The sequence below is a fragment of the Gossypium hirsutum genome, chromosome A03 (genome assembly GCF_007990345.1).
Source record: "Gossypium hirsutum isolate 1008001.06 chromosome A03, Gossypium_hirsutum_v2.1, whole genome shotgun sequence".
Classification (NCBI taxonomy): Eukaryota; Viridiplantae; Streptophyta; class Magnoliopsida; order Malvales; family Malvaceae; genus Gossypium; species Gossypium hirsutum.
In genome coordinates this window covers 108455468-108478130 of record NC_053426.1, presented here as the reverse complement: position 1 = coordinate 108478130, position 22663 = coordinate 108455468, and the positions used below count along the sequence as shown (strand labels likewise).

Genomic DNA, 22663 nt, shown 5'->3' with positions numbered 1-22663 from the left:
TTTTGTTCTCAATTCAACTTGTTTGAAATTATTAAAATAATAATAAATCAGTTTAACTGTTGACTTTTTTTCGATTTTTAAATTTTTACTTGTTTCGAATAGTTTATTTAAAGGTCGGTTCAATACTTGTTGATTCTTAATCCAATTATTTTTAGTGACTAGTCCGATTTGATTCCAACTACACTACTTTTTATCAAAAGGTGTAATTATGCTAGCATCTAACCAAACAATCCTTTAAACTCGAACCCATAACATGGGTTGTAAGGTGAATACTATAGTTTGAATTAGACTTAACCAGTTAGATAGGAAATCGAGTGGAGTGTCGATCCAAAGAGAGACATTAGATCAATTGTCATGAGAATTAGTACGAACTTATTGAACAAGGTAAACAACTAATAAAATTAGATTTTTTTTTACTTTTGATGAATTTTTAATAATTTATTTAATTAAATTAAATAAATCAATTAGATTAGTGAATCAATAATTTAACTGATTTGATCACTAATGGGTGAATAGTGGGAGGTAAGGTATCATTCATGTTAAGAATCTTATACTTTCATGTACAACATTTTTATTTTCTTATTAACTTTTTTACATAACATTAGTCAACTGAATAGTTTGTATTTTATTTTAAAATTTTTATATAATTTAATTGGAATAAATTTAAAAATTACACATGAACTTTGATTTAATGTATAATTGTATAGATGAACTTTAATTTGGTGCAATTATACGCGTCAAACTCTAATTATGGTTCAAATGTATACTTGAAACTTAATTTTGATTTAATCACACACATTTAAAGAAATAAATACATCAATTTATTTTTATATTGGATAAATATAATTATTTATGCATGCAATATATAAACATAAAATGATGTTATATCAATAATATTGTGTTAATTTTTTACAATAATTAGATCAAATCAAATTTTCATGTATTAAATTACACAAAATCAAAATTCATATATACGATTACACATTAAACTATAGTTCATGTATAATTTTGGGATTTATCTCAATTTAATTTAATGTAAGTCCTTGAATCCTATTATTAATCAAACTTTAATTATTAAACAAAAAAATAAAAGGATTAAAATTTGAAATTAAAAATAAAAGAATTAAATTATAAATGTAAACCTTTACAAAAAGTAGGGGTGAACATTTGATCGAGTCGAGTAAATTTTTTTTAATTTAGTCAAGTTAATGAATCCTATTTTAGTAACCAAACTCAATTTAAATTTTTTTTAATCGAGTCGATTCAAATAAAAAAATTTGAGTCAAGTTAACGAATCTAATTGTTTATACTCAATGTTGCGTTTAGATGGATTGATTATTTAACTATATAAGTAAGGTTGATGAGTAAACATTTATCAAAATAACGTAATTTTACCTTTTAGTTTAACAATTTTGACTTGTAATTTTAGGAAAAGTAAGCATTTATCAAAATGCCATAATCTTTTCCTATTTAGATTTTTAGATAACTCGAATGGTGTAATTTATATTTGAGTTAAACAAAAAAATTTAATTTCTTTATTCAAGTTGATCCGAATAACTCAATTAACTCGAATTATTTAATTTAAAATTTAAAATTTTTATCAAAAATTTTAAATTGACTCAGATTTTGCTAAAATTTTGATGTAATAATACTTTATTTACTTTCTTTTCTTGGATCAATCTTAAATATATTAGTGTTGTGATGAGAGAGTCCCAGAAATGATGATAGATGACTAATGACAGAAAGTCAGGTGTAAAATAAAAGAAACCCCTTTCCTTTCAACCCTTCGGCCTCCTAATTTCCCCCACTTCTCCTTTATAAAATCGAAATCTTTCCCACCATTCACACACAAATTAAAACCCTGTTTTTTTCAAAGCTCAATGGAAGATTGCATGAGACTCAGCATGAGAAAGCTAGCCCTTTGGTACACCAAAACCTTCAAACCTCTCATGACCCACGATGAGCTCGACCATATCATGGCTACCATGGGCTTCGTCGCCCTCCCTCCTGTCCAACCAACTTGTTCTACCGTCGCCTGGAAAGAATACGTTTACATGGCCTCACCTGGACGCTCCAAGTCTTCCTCCTCTTGTTTGAGTGGTAGTTGTGAACCGTCTACGGTGGAGCCGCCTAGACCAAAGTTGCCGTACCCAAGGATCGATGGGCTTCACATTTACACCTACCGCGCCTTCCTCGACGCCGTTAACTTTTATCTCGAGATGTGCGATATTTCTGAACTCTTCCACATTCGGTACTCATTATTTTTCCCTTCCTTTTTTTCTATTCAACCAAACAAGCAATTCCTTTTACTGTAAAATGATATTACTTGGGTACTTTTATTGATGTAAAATTGACAATTATATGTAAGATTAGAATTTTATTGTAGCAGGAATGTAAAGTTGGTCCCTTTGTAGTAATGGAATAAAAGAAGAAAGAAACTGAGATTTGATATCTTTTGGAATTAATCTTAGATTACCATATATGACATCTCCCTAACTTGCATTTTAAGGATATTTCACCTTTTTTTCCTTTTTTGAATTTTTTTTTAATAATATTCAACATAGATATTAAAAATCTGGGTTTCTTCGTGAGAAAGTATCTTGCTCAATAAAAATAAATAAATTGCAAGGTTCATCTTTATCTTAATGTTTAATTTATTCATATAGAGGTAGGCAGTGAGTGCATGTGTGACCCTTGCAAAATATAAAATAAACAAGTTTAGCAGGCTTTTATTTATTTATTTATTGAAGCATCTTAACAGACAAATTCATACTGAATCCTGGATATTTAAATTAAATACAGTTTCTCGAGCTCCATGACTATCTGTGAAACTAATAGTTTAATATTTGGTTCCCCTGTTTGTTTGTTTTTAAATTCAGGGGTATGCCGCTTCACCGGAGCAATGACCGGAGCCGGAAATGGCGATGCATGGAGGAAGACGATGGTGTGTTTGTATACAGGGAAGGAACATTGGAACAAACAACGTACAAAATGTACCATTTCAACAAGCTAAACTCCAACAGCTGCAATGGGTATAATGGTGCCATTGTCATTCGTGACAAAGGGAACAATAACAAGAACAATACCCCTGTTAGCTGTTTTGTTCCATTGAAGGATATTATAGTATGAGGGCTAGAAAACATGGAATAATATGTCCGTAAGGATCAAATTTTTGTTACATATTTGATGTAATCCCAAGCTTGGGTTTTTTTTTCTTCTTTCGAGATCTTGTTTTTTGAAACAATGATATAAGGATTAAGAAATATGAAAAAGAAAAGAATAAGGGATAGATTGTGAGGAAGTGGAAAGAACTAGATGAATATAGTATCGATGACATGGCTTTAATTTCGGCGCAGCCGAGATAATTTGACTCCATGATGCTGCATTGAACCGACAAGGTGAACTTCTAAAGAAAAAAACAGACTAGGTTGGTTCTCGGCCGCTCACACTTGGCATTGTCTTCGACGATGACGGTGATTGTGCCTGGATGACAACTGCTGGGCCCTCGTTTGTAACTTTCTTGGTTGTTGAGGTATGCATAAAACATACAAATTGCGAAGTTTTAAAAGTAACTTTTAAAAAATAATATTTAAAATTTAAGTATTTCTTACACAAATAGAGTTAATTGCATGAAAGATCCCTAAACTATGATTCTCATTTTAAATTAGCTTATAAACTTTAAATCATTCTAGTTACATCCTTACACGATTGAGACTATATTAATTGAGTCTTTTCATTACTAAAATCATGAATTTAGTTATTAAATGATACATAAGATCTTATGTCACTTGATTTAAAATGAACATTTTAAGAAAATGAATATAGTACAAATGGATGTTTCAAAAAATCTTAATTTTAAAATTTTCGAAGTTATTCATTCACTTATAAGTTATTTTTAGCTTTTACTTTTAAAATTTATGCTACAACATCCTATATATTTAAAATTTTCATTTTCATTTTACCTATATTAAAATTGACATGTCATTAATAGTTAATTTAACAATTTTAATAACAAAAATGACTTGATTAATAACATCGATATTTAAGGATATAATTAGAACATTTTAAAATTTGACTAATTTAAAATGAGAGTCATAGTTTGAAGATGTTTAGTGTAATTAACTCTTATTTTTAATTCTTAAAAAAAAAACAATGGAACCCAAATTTTCGTCATTGTTATAATAATGATGTCAATTGAACCTCAATTATATAATTTAAATATTTGTTAAATAAATGCTAATTTCACATATTGAGAGTCTTACTTAATACCCTATCGCAAAATACTCTCTAGAATTATCTTTTTAAATAAAAAAGCATCAACAATAAAAGTAAAGAAAGCTTTCACACTCTTTAAAAAAACGATTTATTTTCCTAAAAAAAATAAAAAAACGGCCTAAAAACCTAATAATAATAATAAGGCATATAAGCCTTGTTTAGCCGTTTTTCCCCCTCATTAATTTTTAGGGTTTAGATTTAAATTTGATGTTAGTCTTTTATAAATTTTGGTATGTGAAAGTATTGATGAAATAAGTAAATTATGGTTGGCAATGACATATAGTATGAAGTTGAAATAATTGATAAAGTAAGTGATATACTTAAAAAGATTCATTGGATAGGTTATAAAATGTTTTAGATTAGTAAGACTTGAGTATATTTAAGTGTATTTGCATTATTTGAATGTTGGCAAATTGTATTGGTTGAAGTTTTAATTTGCAGTGTTAGAAACATTTATTTTAATAAATGACTTTAATTGAATTGTACAGATTGGTAATGTCCTGTAATCCTGTTCCGGGGATAGATATGAGTTAGAGGGTGTTACATGGTATCACCAAATCTTGACACTGATCTTCACCTAAATATGAGAAATTTAGATAGCATGGGACTTGAGTCACAAAGCACCAAACATAGAATGTATACTGTATCATGATAAGAATGCTACCATAACCTTAAAATAATCAGACTGCAACCTCGAGACAGAGTAGCTGTTTTGAATACTCGGCAACAAATATTTTGCTCCACGTTAGAAGTAAAAGCTAATTAGCTGCAAAAATATGGAACTAAGCAAGGAAAGAATTGCCACCCAAAGGCACATACCCCTCTACGCTCTAATGGCACAAAGCAAAAAAAAAAAAAAGGATTCTATTATAGTCTACCAAAATCCTGCCTGTGTTACAATCTAAAACAACCCAAAATGAATGCTATTATAGTCTAATAATGCAGTGAATATCAACTATGGCGAAAATAATGACCGAACTATCACCTTGCAAACACATAATCAATCAATTGTCCGACCAAATCGACTAGTTACAATAGCTGAGACCTCTTCTTCCTCCTCCAAGAACTCCAAAGATTCACCATAGATTTTCTGAGCATCTTGTCTTAAAAGCCCAGATAACCCAGTTTCCCCTATTGATTCCAAACCATTTATGAGGATTCTAAAGGATGATCTATCGGGTTCACAATCCACAGCTTTCATCAAGCCATAGCAATCCATCACAAGGTGAGTGAGCTTAAAACTAATCAAAGCATTCAATAGAGCATTGAAACCCACGATATCAGAATCTAAAGAGTTTTCTGTTTTTAGATACGAGTAAATAAGCTCAACCTCTTTAAACAATCCATTGCTGGCAAGCACGGAAATCATATCAGTATATAACAATAACCGAGGCTTGTACCATACCTCCTTTCGAATATCGTCGAACACCTAGCTTACAATCAAATATTGAACCAAGTATCAATTTCATATGAACACAAACGCGAACCCTAATTAAGTTAATGATTGATTTTTGCTCTTTCATGTTCAATTAAAATAAAAATTGGTACTTCAAACCTGAATTTCAGAAATTAAGATGAATTAATGCAAAAATTTAGCTTCAATTTTCATATCTCTCAAGGAATTAAGAAAGAGGAGGAAAGAGAGGGGAAACCTTGAGAGCCAAAAGGCATTCGTTTTGACGGAGGAGTTCCCGGAGAACGGCCACCATATCGAACTTCAATAATCGCCGGAACTTGGAGTCGAAGACGCGCTCCAATTCCGAGAGCGAAGTGTTGGAAACGTTGCGGTTGGCTCGCTTCAACGACTGCACCGCTTGAATCGCTTCGATGCTAAGGTTCCTGCCTTTCTGCAGCGGCTTCCGGTTCTTGCTTCGGTCTTTCATGGTAATAACCATGGCTTTAGGGTTCAATTTGAGTCGCAACGAGGAGCCATTGATAACAGTAGAGAACCAAGCTGAAGGAGTTGACGTTGCAATCGTTCGATTCATTCCTTCAGCGATACATTCTATGGATACTTTCAACCGTTGGCCAAGAACATTGGATATCAAGGATGCATTTGGAAGGAGATTAAAAACGAAAAACAAGCGGTAAGATTAATGGGCAAAATTGCTTCAAGTCCCTTTACTTTTTGTTTATTTAGAATTTTGTCTCTTACTTTTTTTTAGATTTTAAAATTTAGATTCAGTTGTTAACTTTATTAAAATTTTGACATCTTAAAATAAAAAAATACGACCTTTCTAGCGATGTAATAAAAAATTACTTTTTTTGATTGAAAGAGGATGATACGATCATGGAGGTTCAATTTAAAAACACACATGAAAGGGGTGACTTTCATGATTCATGCTAACTATAGAGTCTCATGCAACTCAAGTTAACGAAAAAGGTAGGGGTTGGGTCACCAGAAAGGTTTTTAGGTTTGAAGAGGAGTCGTTAGATGAAGGAGGGTTGGAGGAAATTGTGAGGCTATTGCTTTGAAAGGGTTTAATGGTAAGAGACTCTCATTTAATGGTTCCCTTTTAGGTGCTTCAATGAAGGGTTTTGGTAACGGTGTGAATGATAATTTTGAATTGAAGGAGAGTGATACAATCATAGAGGTTGTTGATGGCGTTCCTTCGATTCATTTCTATGATAAGGTCTATGGTTTGATTGAGAAAAGTATGGCTCGATCAATGATCATTAAGTTACTAGGCAGAGAACGGGTTTCAATGCTTTATTCAATAAAATCCATTCATTGTGGAAGCTAGAGATGACAATCTAGTTAATGGATTTAGAGAATGAGTTCTACTTAGTTAAGTTTCAGGGTGAGAGAGATTACATGAAAGCGTTGATCGTAGGACCATGGTTGGTTTTTGGTCAGTGTTTGACGATACAACCTGTAACACTCCACACCCGACCCAATTGCTAGTTCTGATATGTAATATGCCACATTCATTGCCAAAGTAACTATGATTTCATTTTAATACCTAATAGATAAGTCATATAAGCAATTAAATATTAAAACATAATTAAAACACATTATTTAATCAAATCTAAGTTCTAAGCGAGCTTACAAAAGCTCTTATGAAACACCAGTAATAAATGAGGGACTAATGTAAGAACAGTTAAAATCAAAGTTTTATTGTGACATCAAAGGATGGATGTCGCTACATTGAGGGCAACAACATAGTGTCGCGACATCAAACCAAAGTGAGTCCCAACTATGAAAACAATAGCTTGGTGTCACGACTTCATTAGGGGGATGTCGCGAGTTGGAAGGGAGGGGGCTAAGTGTCATGACACCAATAGGAGAATGTCGCGACTATGAAGACAATTTCCTCCAACTTTGCATCTTTCTTTACAAACCTGCCAAACATCAATACCAAATGATCAAAGTGACCTAAAAACTCAACACATCTCATTTTAGGCATTAATTCAAATGCCAAACTACATCCTTGACACATTTAAACATCTTAAAACATATGATCATATACATATTCGAATTCATTCTAGTCTCATACATCACTGTAACCTCCCCAACCCGGCCTAGTCGTTAAATTCAAATTTGGGAGATTACATCGGCCACCGAAATGACCTAGTAAACTATCAGAGTTTATAAATAGTCATTTTAAAACAATTGTTTATTTTAGAAGAAAACTTAGTTTATTTTCAGAAAAACTCATGAGTGAACAAAAAATGATTAAGTAAAAATTTTTCCTTGTAACGGTGACTACTTTTGAAAACTTAGTTGTTCAATTTATTTATTCTTATAAAATTTATTCTTAATTTAGCAGCAGAAAAGTGATACTCTGTAACACCTCTAACTGGTATCTGTTGCCAGAAGAGGGTTATAGAGCATTACCAGACAAATGGAATAGTAAACCATTCAAACCATACATTAATACAACATAATCAAATTTCATTTGAATACATTCATAATAGAGACACATGACCATGTCCTAGCCCGTGTAACTCACTGACTTGGGTCACACATCCAAGCCACACACTCGTGTGCCAGGCTGTGTGCTAGGTCGTGCAACAACCTGACTTGCATGTCTTGAACGACACGGCCGTGTGTCACACATGACTGAGACACATGCCCGTGTCTTAGGCCGTGTAGACCTAAAATGTTCCTTAATCAACAAGTTTACCATTTCAAACTTACTTGGAACCTAAACAAACCATTTACCAATCAAAATACCTATCCAAATTGACTTAAATCATGCAAAAAAACATATCAAAATCAACCTAATTCAGTGCCTAACTAATGTACCTTCATTGGTACCACAAGTAAATATATATTATAACAAAACATAACATCAATTCAACCTATTAATTCGTTCAAGATTTCATCTATAATCACCAATTCAAACATATCATATCTTAGCTACTTAACAACCAATTCATCACATACACTTTTATCCATTCCAACAAGTATCAAATGAACATACTAACATATATTGATAAAATACCAAAAGTATCAAAAAAAAAATCAACCAAAGCAATTTCTACAACCAAATTCATATTTAACTATTTACATAACCAAAACATTATTATCATTATTTAACCTATTACATGCCATATAATCTGAAATAAAGGTTTCAAAAGCTACCGAATTAAGCTGGATAGTGTGACTTGAGTGTCGGTCCGGTCGTCCAACCTTCCGAGTAATTACAAGAACAAAGTTTAACACAAGTAAGCTCAATGAAGCTTAGTAAGTTCAACGTATTATATCGATAAATCTTACCGAAATGAATATAACAAATCAAAAAGTAATATAACAACCATGAAAGTTTCCTATCATCGACAATCTCAATTGGTAATTCATAACTTACCAATTCAAATTTCAAGTATATATGAAAAATTCATCAGAATTACTCAACAAGTTAACTTATTGAGATTTTCAACTCAAAGAACGGCTTATGAATAGAAGTACATCATCAGTTCAACCCAACACAATAGATGCTCACTCGAGCCAATCCATCCATCACACCAATGCTCATAAGAGCTAAACCAACCATCACACCAAAAAGAAAGTATAATACGAGAGTTCGCAACAAATGTTGAAGCTCTTGGGTAATATATAAATATATCCCTCCAATACCGTCTCCACTCCAAACCAACCTACTATCACACCAAATCCCTGTAACAGCCCAATTTTTAGTAGTGTCAGAACAGTGATTTGAGATCACTAAATTCGATGAAGAAGTTAGAAATATTTTTGAATTAGTGAATTTTGTGATTTAAAAGAAATTATTAGGTAAATTGGGTCGAAAACGAGGTATCGAGACCTCGATATTATAAACTGAGCCGTAAATATTTTTATAAATATTTACGGAGTGTCAATAGGATAATATTAAAGTTTCGTTAAGAAATTTTAATGTTTCGATAGTTAATTATGAAAAAGGATTAAATTGCAATAGGGATAAAAGTTTAATTATAGATTAAAGAAAAGTTAAAAGGACCAAATAGGCAATTATGCTTTTTTCCAAAGTTGAGGCGGCATAAGTATAAAAATATGAGATTTTTATGTGTTAAAAAAATATTATATTATAGTAATGATTATGTTTTTATATTATATTATTATTAATATATTATATTATATTATATATATACATAAAACAAAAGAAAGAATAGAAAAAAGAAAGAAAGAAAAGAAACAGAATAGAAGAGACGAAACAGAGAAAGAAACAGAGAGCAAAACGGGCAGAGAAGGAAGGAAAGAAAGAAAGAAAGAAAGAAAAAGAAAAAGGGAAATTTAAGGTTTTAAGGTTCCAAGCTCAATTGGTAAGTCAAATTAAGTCTTTTTCTTATAATTTTTGAGTTTTTGGAATCCTACAGATAATACTACTTTATTTATGTTGATATTTTGAAAGTTAGTAGATTGTTAGACATGAGTTATGTTGAATTAATAGATGAACTAGAGGTTAAAATGATTGAATTTTAAGTTAGAAGTTAGTAAAAGATTGATTTGTAAAATAAAATATAAGTTTTGAATTGATAGGGCTTAAATTGGAAAAAAATACCAATATTCATAAGTATATGTTAGAGTGTGATTTTGATATTGCCATAGAAGGGAAAAAATGATCAGCATGTCATAAAACATAAGAAAATAGGATGAAGTTTAATTTACGAGCCTTGGGGCAAAAGTGCAAATATGTGAAAGTTTAGGGGTAAAAATATAATTTTGCAAAAGTTTGGGTCAAGGACTGTTTTAATAAATTTGAATATTAAATAAGTTAAATTTGCTATTATAGATCAAGAAGAACGAAATTCGGGAGTAGATCGGGGAAAAGAAAAAGTAAAGGACTAAATTGTAAAGTTTAGTCACATTTTGTATCAAGGTAAGTTTACAGTAAATAAATGCAATATTCTTTTATTTTACATTATTATTGTCAATTTCCAGCATTTATATATTTATGTTATGAAAATATTTAAAGTCGAATTTAAGGTGAAGTGACAGAAGAAAAGTGTTAGAAAGCTCCGGTTGAACCCTAGGAATGTTAGGATATTAGGGTTGACAGGACAGAACAGAAATGAGCCATGTAAGTCCATATTAGAAATATGGCTTTGGAGACAGGATTGAGCCATGTAAGTCCATATTATATATGGCATTGGAGACAGGAATAATTCATGTAAGTCCATGTTAAAGACATGGCATTGGCAGGATATTGATAGACAGGAACGACCCTAGTATCCTTAGTATTCCGAGTGGTTCAACGGGTCAGGGTACGAGTTAAATTACAGTGAATTAACAGCAAAGGAAAAGTAGATTATATTTATGAAAACGGAAAGGTCAGGTAAGAAAGAAGGTAAGGGAATAAAGAAGAAGATAGAAATTGAGAAGTAAAGAAATTTATGATGTTAGATGATATTATGCATAATTATCCATTATGTTGAATGTTGTGATTTATTTGCTTGTAAGCTTACTAAGCCTAGTGCTTAATCTCTTTATTTTTTTCTTCTTATAGTACTTATCTAGCCACTCGGGGATCGAAGGAAACGTCGGAGGCCGATCACACTATCAAAGAAATAACTCGGTATAATTAGACGTTTTGTTTTGTGTATGGCATGTATAGAAACTTAGCTACTTTTGGTATAATATGAATAATGAGTGATGTGTAAGTAGTTGATGATGTATGGTTATTAAAATGATTAAGGATGAAGGTGTTTGTTGTTATGAAAGATTAGGTGATAAATTATGCATGGAAATCATAAAAGGATAAAATTTTGCAAAGAAACAGAATTCAGGCAGCACAGTGACGTGAATTTGAAAAATCACCCAAGATAGTATAAAATGAATTAGAGGGTTAATGATATATGGAATTAAAGCTTGTTGAGTCTATTTTCATGGAAAAATAACGGTGTAGGAAAAAGAAATTTATATTTTAAGATATGTGAATTTTAGTAAGATAGGGTCAGAACTGTTTTTGGAGTCCCCTAATCTGAGTTTAGAAAATAATTACAAATTGTACAAAAATGGTTATTAGTTGAAATTTACATGCTTAGATTCCTTAATGAGTCTATTTTCTATAGAAACAAGTAAGAACTTCATATGAAAATCCTATAGCGAGAAAACTTATTTTTAGTGACTAGAGGTTAGGGCAGTCTGGTGGTGACACAGGGGAGACTTTAACTAATAAACTGTACTAATTTGCTGAACAAAAAATTCTAAAAATTTTATGGTGAGTAGATATATGAGTCTAGTTTCAGGGAAAATTTACGGGATTAAATTTCGAGTTCTTTAGCTCAAGTTATAATTAATTTAGTAACTGCTGCGCGACTAGACAGATTTGCTGCGAATAATGAAATAAATTTTCAAACCTAGTTTTTTGCTCCGAACTGGTAAGATAAGCCAAGTAATGCCTTGTGCTCGACTCCAGAAACGGTCTCGGGTAAGGGGTGTTACATTTATTGGTATCAGAGCAGGTTTAGTCGGTTCTCGGAACAGTTAGTGTGAGAAAAAGTCTAGCTATACATGCCATACTTGTATTTTGATAGTGTGACGACTCCTGACAATTTTTTTAATAAACATTTTGTTTTATAGTAATGGATCCCGGGCGAGCTGGTGATGATGATGTAGAAAGTAATGCGCCTGCTTCCACAGAAGGGGCAGCGCCATCTGAGAATAGGCCAGTAATAGTTGATCAGGGAGGAGTGACTCGAGAAGCTCTCTTCCGAGCTTTGAATGATTTATTTGCCGAGTTCGTTCGTACGAATCCGGCAGTTAGACCTCCACCCCCTCATGATTCTCAGGCTACCCATGCAGCTCAAGCTTCCCTAGTCACAGGTACAATGGTAAGAGAAAAGCCACCAGTTGATAGAATCAGGAAACAAGGGGCAGAAGAGTTCCGAGCAACAAAAGATGATGATGCAGAAAGAGCAGAATTTTGGTTAGAAAATACTATCAGAGTCTTCGACGAATTATCTTGTACACCCGAGGAGTGTATGAAATGTGTAGTATCACTTCTTAGAGACTCAGCCTACTACTGGTGGAAGACACTTGTATCAGTTGTACCGAAAGAGAGGGTCACTTGGGATTTCTTTCAGGAAGAATTTCGTAAAAAGTACATCAGTCAGAGGTTTATTGACCAGAAAAGAAAGGAATTCCTGGAATTGAAACAAGGCAATATGACGGTGACCGATTATGAGCGTGAATTTGTCAGGCTCAGTAAATATGCTCAAGAATGTGTGTCCACAGAGGCTATCATGTGTAAAAGGTTTGAGGATGGGTTAAATGATGATATCCGACTGTCAGTGGGTGTCCTAGAAATAAAAGAGTTCGTTATTTTAGTTGAGAGAGCCTGTAAGGCAAAGGAGCTATTAAAAAGAAAAGGCAAAGTTGAGACAGAGACACAAGATACAAAGAAGAGACAGATGAGCAGATCATTTCAGGCTACATCCAAGAGGCCCAAAGAGTTTTCTACCAGATTTAGCTTTTCGGCAGGGCAATCTAGTCAGAATAGAGGTAGCAAATTTAAGGATCCGAAGGCTCAGACCACATCGACTACGAGTGTAGGTAATGTCAGACAGGGTAGATCAGGGTGTCCACGGTGTGGTAGACTTCATTATGGTCCTTGTCGGGCAGGCGAAAATGTTTGCTATAAATGTGGTGCTCCAGATCATTTTGTACGAGAATGTCCAGAAATGGCTAACCGAGAGGTAACACAGAGTGCTAGATTCGGAAATGCTCCTACTAGAGGCAGATCACCGAGGCAACTAGGAGTAGGAGCAAGTAACAGAGGTACCTCTGGAGATTCAATTGTGAGACCAGATGTTAGAGCCCCTGCAAGGACTTATGCTATTCGTGCACGCGAAGAGGCATCCTTCCCCGATGTGATTACGGGTACATTTTCTCTACATGATATTAATGTCATTGCTCTGATTGATCCGGGTTCGACTCATTCTTATGTTTGTATGAAATTGATGCCTAGTATAAGTATGCCTATAGAATCTACAAAATTTGTGATTAAAGTATCGAATCCATTAGGCAAGCATGTATTAGTAGATAAAGTATGTAGAAATTGTCCTTTAATGATTAGAGGCTACTGTTTTCCGGCCGATCTCATGCTATTGCCATTTGATGAGTTTGATGTGATTCTTGGTATGGTGAAAGGTGCCGGATATTTACCGATCATAAAAGCTTGAAATACTTGATGACTCAAAAAGACTTGAATTTGAGGCAAAGAAGATGGTTAGAATTGCTTAAAGATTATGAGTTAGTGGTTGATTATCACCCAGGTAAGGCAAATGTAGATGCTGACGCTTTAAGCAGGAAACTTTTATTTACATTGCAAGCTTTGAATACCAATTTAGCCATGTTAGATGATAGTTCTATTTTAGCTGAATTTAGAGCTAAACCGGTATTTCTTGAAGAGATTTGTGAAGCTCAGAAAGATGATAATGAGTTACAAGCTAAAAGAGTTCAATGTGAGTCAGGCATAGAATCAGATTTCTGGATTGGTTCTGATGGTTGTTTGATGTTTAGAGACAGAATTTGTGTACCAAAGAATGATGAGCTTATTCGAAAGATTTTACAGGAAGCACATAACAGTTCTTTATCTATTCATCCAGGCAGTACAAAATTGTATAATGATTTGAAGAAATTGTATGGGTGGGTAGGAATGAAAAGAGATATTTCAGAGTTTGTTTCTAGATGCTTGATTTGTCAATAGGTAAAGGTCGAACATCAGGTACCCTCAGGATTATTGCAACCTGTGCTAGTTCCGGAATGGAAATGGGACAGAGTTACTATGGATTTTGTGACAGGATTGCCGTTAACACTGAAAAAGAAAGATGCAGTATGGGTTGTGATTGATAAGCTAACTAAGTCGGCTCATTTTATCCCAATCCGTATGGATTATTCACTTGACAAGTTGGCCGAGTTATACATTTCAGAGATAGTTAGACTACATGGAGTGCATTATTGATGTTGAAGTATTGTTCTATCTATATGGTTGGAACGTCAGTTCTATTATGGCATTATGGTTTTTAATCTATCTGATGGTTGTGGCTTCGGTATAGTTTAAAGCTTCGATGTTAATGATTGAAATATTTTTATTATATATAATTCCTTTCTAGTTTTCGTGAAAGGGGTTGACATCGGCAAAAGTGTAGATGGAGGAAGATTGAGCTCAAACTTGCATTTTGGTTTTCACTTCTCAGGTAATTCTGAAATTATGTCAACAAGTCAATAATGGAATGTCAAAATTCGTTTGAGTTAAATGCTATTTGTGGAAATTTTCGATTGGTGTTCCGAGAGGATTATGATATATGGTATATCTGGATTGTTTTGACAACAAGAAGATTGGATTATTCTGAAATGTTATTATCTGATAGATAAAATCGACTCAGTTGTTTTAATCAGAGTGGGTTATTCATTGAAAAGTTAATTGAGTTATAATCAGTGATGGAATCAGTACATCTTGGGTCTCCACAATGGGTTTAAATTATCTGTTTTCTTATCGCTGGATGGGTTTCCAAGATCTTCGTTCAAAGGTATTAAATAAGATAATTCGGGTTTCTCAGTTATGTTTCGACAGACAATTACTGGACATTTCTTGGTAGTCATACTACTAGTGAAAAAGTGATGGCAAGAAAACATCAGAGCTGCTCAGTTAAGTTCAGGCATAGTATCAATTTCTAAAATGAGTTTTGGTATGAGTTCGGATGTGATATGAGTTATGATTAATTTTTATGGACTTCGATTGAAAGGGGTGAAGAAAGATTTGACTTAATAGCTTGTATCAGGTGAGAAATTTCGAGGACGAAATTTTTTTTAAGGGGGGAGAGTTGTAACAGCCCAATTTTTAGTAGTGTCAGAACAGTGATTTGAGATCACTAAATTCGATGAAGAAGTTAGAAATATTTTTGAATTAGTGAATTTTGTGATTTAAAAGAAATTATTAGGTAAATTGGGTCGAAAACGAGGCATCGAGACCTCGATATTATAAACTGAGCCGTAAATATTTTTATAAATATTTACGGAGTGTCAATAGGATAATATTAAAGTTTCGTTAAGAAATTTTAATGTTTCGATAGTTAATTATGAAAAAGGATTAAATTGCAATAGGGATAAAAGTTTAATTATAGATTAAAGAAAAGTTAAAAGGACCAAATAGGCAATTATGCCTTTTTCCAAAGTTGAGGCGGCATAAGTATAAAAATCTGAGATTTTTATGTGTTAAAAAATATTATATTATAGTAATGATTATGTTTTTATATTATATTATATTATATATATACATAAAACAAAAGAAAGAATAGAAAAAAAAAGAAAGAAAAGAAACAGAATAGAAGAGACGAAACAGAGAAAGAAACAGAGAGCAAAACGGGCAGAGAAGGAAGGAAAGAAAGAAAGAAAGAAAGAAAAAGAAAAAGGGAAATTTAAGGTTTTAAGGTTCCAAGCTCAATTGGTAAGTCAAATTAAGTCTTTTTCTTATAATTTTTGAGTTTTTGGAATCCTAGAGATAATACTACTTGATTTATGTTGATATTTTGAAAGTTAGTAGATTGTTAGACATGAGTTATGTTGAATTAATTGATGAACTAGAGGTTAAAATGATTGAATTTTAAGTTAGAAGTTAGTAAAAGATTGATTTGTAAAATAAAATATAAGTTTTGAATTGATAGGGCTTAAATTGGAAAAAAATACCAATATTCATAAGTATATGTTAGAGTGTGATTTTGATATTGCCATAGAAGGGAAAAAATGATCAGCATGTCATAAAACATAAGAAAATAGGATGAAGTTTAATTTACGAGCCTTGGGGCAAAAGTGCAAATATGTGAAAGTTTAGGGGTAAAAATATAATTTTGCAAAAGTTTGGGTCAAGGACTGTTTTAATAAATTTGAATATTAAATAAGTTAAATTTGCTATTATAGATCAAGAAGAACGAAATTCGGGAGTAGATCGGGGAAAAGAAAAAGTAAAGGACTAAATTGTAAAGTTTAGTCACATTTTGTATCAAGGTAAGTTTACAGTAAATAAATGCAATATTCTTTTATTTTACATTATTATTGTCAATTTCCAGCATTTATATATTTATGTTATGAAAATATTTAAAGTCGAATTTAAGGTGAAGTGACAGAAGAAAAGTGTTAGAAAGCTCCGGTTGAACCCTAGGAATGTTAGGATATTAGGGTTGACAGGACAGAACAGAAATGAGCCATGTAAGTCCATATTAGAAATATGGCTTTGGAGACAGGATTGAGCCATGTAAGTCCATATTATATATGGCATTGGAGACAGGAATAATTCATGTAAGTCCATGTTAAAGACATGGCATTGGCAGGATATTGATAGACAGGAACGACCCTAGTATCCTTAGTATTCCGAGTGGTTCAACGGGTCAGGGTACGAGTTAAATTACAGTGAATTAACAGCAAAGGAAAAGTAGATTATATTTATGAAAACGGAAAGGTCAGGTAAGAAAGAAGGTAAGGGAATAAAGAAGAAGATAGAAATTGAGAAGTAAAGAAATTTATGATGTTAGATGATATTATGCATAATTATCCATTATGTTGAATGTTGTGATTTATTTGCTTGTAAGCTTACTAAGCCTAGTGCTTAATCTCTTTATTTTTTTCTTCTTATAGTACTTATCTAGCCACTCGGGGATCGAAGGAAACGTCGGAGGCCGATCACACTATCAAAGAAATAACTCGGTATAATTAGACGTTTTGTTTTGTGTATGGCATGTATAGAAACTTAGCTACTTTTGGTATAATATGAATAATGAGTGATGTGTAAGTAGTTGATGATGTATGGTTATTAAAATGATTAAGGATGAAGGTGTTTGTTGTTATGAAAGATTAGGTGATAAATTATGCATGGAAATCATAAAAGGATAAAATTTTGCAAAGAAACAGAATTCAGGCAGCACAGTGACGTGAATTTGAAAAATCACCCAAGATAGTATAAAATGAATTAGAGGGTGAATGATATATGGAATTAAATCTTGTTGAGTCTATTTTCATGGAAAAATAACGGTGTAGGAAAAAGAAATTTATATTTTAAGATATGTGAATTTTAGTAAGATAGGGTCAGAACTGTTTTTGGAGTCCCCTAATCTGAGTTTAGAAAATAATTACAAATTGTACAAAAATGGTTATGAGTTGAAATTTACATGCTTAGATTCCTTAATGAGTCTATTTTCTATAGAAACAAGTAAGAACTTCATATGAAAATCCTATAGCGAGAAAACTTATTTTTAGTGACTAGAGGTCAGGGCAGTCTGGTGGTGACACAGGGGAGACTTTAACTAATAAACTGTACTAATTTGCTGAACAAAAAATTCTAAAAATTTTATGGTGAGTAGATATATGAGTCTAGTTTCAGGGAAAATTTACGGGATTAAATTTCGAGTTCTTTAGCTCAAGTTATAATTAATTTAGTAACTGCTGCGCGACTAGACAGATTTGCTGCGAATAATGAAATAAATTTTCAAACCTAGTTTTTTGCTCCGAACTGGTAAGATAAGCCAAGTAATGCCTCGTGCTCGACTCCAGAAACGGTCTCGGGTAAGGGGTGTTACAATCCCAACTATACTCTATCCCGAATTCAAAGCAAGGATCAAGTTCGATATTAAACCTCAATTTACCATTCATCATCAACAATTAAGACTGATTATATAAATTGTAACATGTTATACTACTTATTAAATTATTTTGATATTAAATTCTAAACCGTACGAACTTATTTGGACCAAATTGTAGGAGTTGCAGAAGATTAGGGGCTATTCTACAATTTTTCCTTTTCTACAAGTATCTACGAGATCGTGATCTAAAATGTAAATTTCTTTATTTATCAGCATATATTTCATTCCCAAACTATTTTATAATTAATACCCTTTTATTTTTCAAAATTACACATTTACCCCAAACTTTTACAATTTTTGCAATTTAATCCCTTAACCTTAAATTCATCAAATTAACCATTTTTTTCTCAAATCAATATTTTATTCAAATTTAATAGGTCCTCAATCGCCCTTAAAAATATCTAATTCACTATTAAACCCTAATATTTTGATATTTTCATAATTTAATCCTAAAATTAAAATCTAATAAAAATCACTTTACAAATTCATCAAACAACATAATCAAAGCTCCAAATACATGGTATTCATAAAAAAAATTTAATATTCATCAATGGAAACTTTCAAAACTTTTAACAGAATTAAAAACAAAGGTACGGACTAGCTGGACCTAATTGCAAATATCTCAAAAACATATAAGTTACAAGAAACGAGTAAGAGAATCACTCACATGCAAGGATATTAGATTGGGCGATCTTCCTAGCTTAGAAAAGCATGGACATTCGGTTAACAAGAATAAAAAATGAAGAAGAACAGTAATTAATTCTATTTGTTTTATTTTAATTTTAATTTAATTACAATTTTACCATTAAAATCATATTAGTTTATCATTTTCCATTATTTTTCCGTCCCACTATACTTATTAAGGCATAATTGTTACTTAAGTCCTCCCTCATTTATTATTTAAACCATGTGATCACTTAATTACTATAATTACTATATTTTGCATCTTCTACAATTTAGTCTTTTTTCTTTAATTAACTATCTAAATGTTAATATTTTCAAACCAAATTTTAATGCGACTTTAATAACTCTATAAATATTCTAAAAATAATAATTACGAGCAGACATAACGAAAATTTGTGGTCTCAAAACCACTGAAAATCGGGCTGTTACATATTCAGCTTAATATTAGTTAAGAAAAATTAGAATTATTTTATGCATATTTAATTCTATGTCTAGGTTTTATTATCCTAAATTCTAATTAAATACCATGCATGCTAAATAAACCCAAAATAGAAGTCTCATGACACAATTCAAATTAAGCTATACAATTCCCAAATTAATATAAATTTCAAATAGTAAATCTAAACTACTTTTGTAGTAAAAAGATCAATCCAAGCCGAGCCCTCCGTATGCTGAGTCCGCGTCCTAATCTGGTGGGTTATCTGTAAGAATGGAAATAAGAAGGGAAGTGAGCTTAGGAAACTCAATGTGAGTTCAATTACAAGAAAACTAGTGCAAACAGTAGACAAATCATACAAAATATCAACTCATAGAATGATCACTATCGAAACCTTTTTTTAAAATCAACTTTTTATTTAAAAACGAAAATAGGAGTCGCCACCAACCTTTTTTTACTTAGGTGTGATTGGATCACCTCAAAACTCTGCTATTTTAATAAAATGTTAGATTTGTTAAAATAGTAATTTTCAACCTTACAAATCCAAAAAATGGGTTCGGAGTCAGTTACGTATGAGGAAGGATTAACACCCTCATAACGCCTAAAATTGGTACTTAGTTGATTACTTGATGTTTTAATGTCAATAGTTGAAAATAGAAATTAAACTACGATCTCTCTTTGCATGATTTTTTAATTAAAATTATTTAGTTAAATCAAAATTTATATAAGAAGCTTTCTTATTTCGAGATAACCAAAACCAAAAGGACATGTTCCGTAAGTTAAGATACGGCATCTCAAATTCTTAAAAATAAAATTGCTCATTATGTGTTTTTTTTTAATTTTAAAAAGATATTCGGTTTTTTAGGTTCAAAGAGAAAATGAAACCCCATAAGTTAGGCATGACTTCTCGAGTCTCTAAATAAGAACGTTGCCTTAGTTTTGAAATTCTCCTTTGTATGCATCAAATAAAAATTAATGTGGCACTTAAAGTGATGTAGACTTAGTTTATTCAGGCATAGTATGAAACGGATAAATATGTTTAAACATAATGTATGATATAGTGATAATGAAATAATATAAAATGGCTACGCGGGTAGAATAGAATGATAAATGATGAATAAATAAAGGAATACTATAATAATAATGTAATAATAATATTAATAATCATATCTTAATGATAATAAGTAGATAAAATAATGATAATAATAATAACAGGGGTAAAATAAAAATAAAACGTATAAATAAAAAGAAATGTAAATGACATAAATTGTAAGTGTTAATATAAATGAAAGAGGCAAAATAAATCAAATGAGGGATTAAATTGAAATTAAACAAAAATTAAGCCATAAATCACAAAATAATTAAAGAAATAGGGCATAAAGGACTAAATTGAAGGTCCAATAAAATCTAATGTCTAAGTTAAAAAATAAGATAAAAAAGGCTAAATTAAAATGCGAAGCAAAAGTTCAGGGACCCAAGGACAATTAATCCAAAAAAGTACACGTACCATTCCCTGAAGGGTCAACGATATAAGGACTAAATTAAAAATGAATTAAAATCAAAAGGTATAATCTAAAAAGGAAAAAAAAAAGCGAAGTTAGGACTAAATTAAAAAAGGATCCAAAAGCAGAAGGACCAGGAAAGCAAATAGACCATTTCATGAAAACACACGGATCCTGCTGAATAAATGGGTTGGATATTCGGGTTGCGTCAAAACGATGTCGTTTTGGCATTTGAAAATTAAACCCAAAACAACCTCGTATAAGACCCTTTAAAAATAAAAAATGACCAAAAAAGCATTTTAAACTTTTTTTAAAAAAAATCTCTTCCCTTGTTTTCTCTCTCTCAAAACTCTATCCACTTTCGGCGACGAGGCTGTTGTTCGTTCGCCGTGCCTCCGATGGCCTAAGAAAACCAAAATGCCCCCCTTTTGCTCGTTACTTTGCGTAGAACTTTGATTTGGGGTTGAAGCCGTCAGAACTAAAGCCAATTTTTTTCTTAAAAAAGGGAAAACCTTTCGATTTCCTTCTCTCCAGCGAAGCCTCCAACAAATCTCTAGGGATTCGGAGGTCCTTTGCATCGGAGAAGACCATCCCTCCTTAGAGAATGAGTCATCGCCCACCCACGACGGCCGAAGACGAAGCTTCAGGTGAGTTTTCTTCTTTTTTATTTTATGTTGTGTTTCTTTTAAAAAAAAAAGAAAAAGAAAATAACAGATTTAAAAAAATAAATCACCTTTGAGAATTTCTTTGTATATCTTTTTTGATTGCTTTTTATCTCTCCTAAAATACATTTTGAATCCGACTTTTATATCCGATTATATATATATTATATATTTTTTATTGTATCTACTATTTTTGCTACTGTTTTCTTTTATTGTTTCTGCGTTTTCTGTCCTTTCGTTCTTTTTCTTTACAGGTGACGGTGCGTGGTCAACAGTGGGATGGAGGCCCTTGCCTTCGCCGTTTTAATGCAAGGGTGGCAGAGGTGCATTAGGCCTCGGGACGAGGAGCCTCGGGCGGCGTGCCTGTGAAGGGGGTGGGGCGTTAGGAACCCTAGGGTTTCTGGATTTCTGAAAAGTTTAGGTTCTTTTGGGCCACTAGTAGTTTGGGCCCCGGAGTTATTGGGTTAGGGTTTGTATATTTGGGCATTGGTTTTTTTTTGTATCATTGGACTTTGGACTCTTTATTTTATTTTGTTTATTTATTTTTATTTAGGCCGGATGAAATTGGCTTATTATAATCACAATTGAATAACAATTCAGAATATCGATATTTCAGATAAACTCATCACCATAATATCTCAATATTCATATTTATGCAAATGCTTATGAATGCAATGCAATTTCAATTTATCAGAAAATGTCCTACCTCACTGCTACACACCACAGTAAGAGTTCTTAGAACTCTTCTATCTTTACACCATGTTGTGGATAAACCAGTCATCGTTATGGATGTATCACTCGTTGTGGATAAACCACTAGTAAAAAAAAGGGCTGGAAAACCACCAACTTTTTTTATAAAAAGTTTTTTGCAAATAAATTGCTAGTAGGGTGTGGATAAACCACTCATTGGTGTAGATAAACGTTGCTAATACGGTATCGATAAACCACTCAATGGTGCATATAAGCTGCTCAAATGGTGTGGATAAATCATTCAAAAGTGCAGATAATTTGCTCACACTTCCTCTGTT

General features: G+C 32.1%; 2 protein-coding genes across 2 annotated transcripts; one reads left to right on the top strand and one right to left on the bottom strand.

The window, feature by feature from the left end:
- Positions 1–1713: 1713 nt before the first annotated feature.
- Positions 1714–3218, top strand: LOC107940756 (uncharacterized). The gene is made up of 2 exons (XM_016874204.2): positions 1714–2251; positions 2880–3218. Exons 1-2 carry the CDS (start codon positions 1881–1883, stop codon positions 3127–3129), a joined length of 621 nt encoding a protein of 206 aa, XP_016729693.1. The 5' UTR covers positions 1714–1880; the 3' UTR covers positions 3130–3218.
- Positions 3219–5124: 1906 nt separating this feature from the next.
- Positions 5125–6329, bottom strand: LOC107940754 (pentatricopeptide repeat-containing protein At1g62350). Its single transcript, XM_016874202.2, has 2 exons — positions 5928–6329; positions 5125–5704 (listed from the first exon to the last, which is right to left on the bottom strand). The coding sequence occupies exons 1-2, from the start codon at positions 6261–6263 to the stop codon at positions 5276–5278; spliced, it is 765 nt and encodes a 254-aa protein (XP_016729691.1). The 5' UTR covers positions 6264–6329; the 3' UTR covers positions 5125–5275.
- Between the last annotated feature and the right edge of the window lie 16334 nt (positions 6330–22663).

Coding starts and splice junctions, on each gene's coding strand:
- LOC107940754 (XM_016874202.2), bottom strand. CDS start 6,263: ATGAATCGAACGATTGCAACGTCAACTCCTTCAGCTTGGTTCTCTACT. Junction 5,705..5,927: donor AATGCCTTTTGGCTCTCAAG/GTTTCCCCTCTC, acceptor ATTGTAAGCTAG/GTGTTCGACGATATTCGAAA.
- LOC107940756 (XM_016874204.2), top strand. CDS start 1,881: ATGGAAGATTGCATGAGACTCAGCATGAGAAAGCTAGCCCTTTGGTAC. Junction 2,252..2,879: donor TCTGAACTCTTCCACATTCG/GTACTCATTATT, acceptor TTTTAAATTCAG/GGGTATGCCGCTTCACCGGA.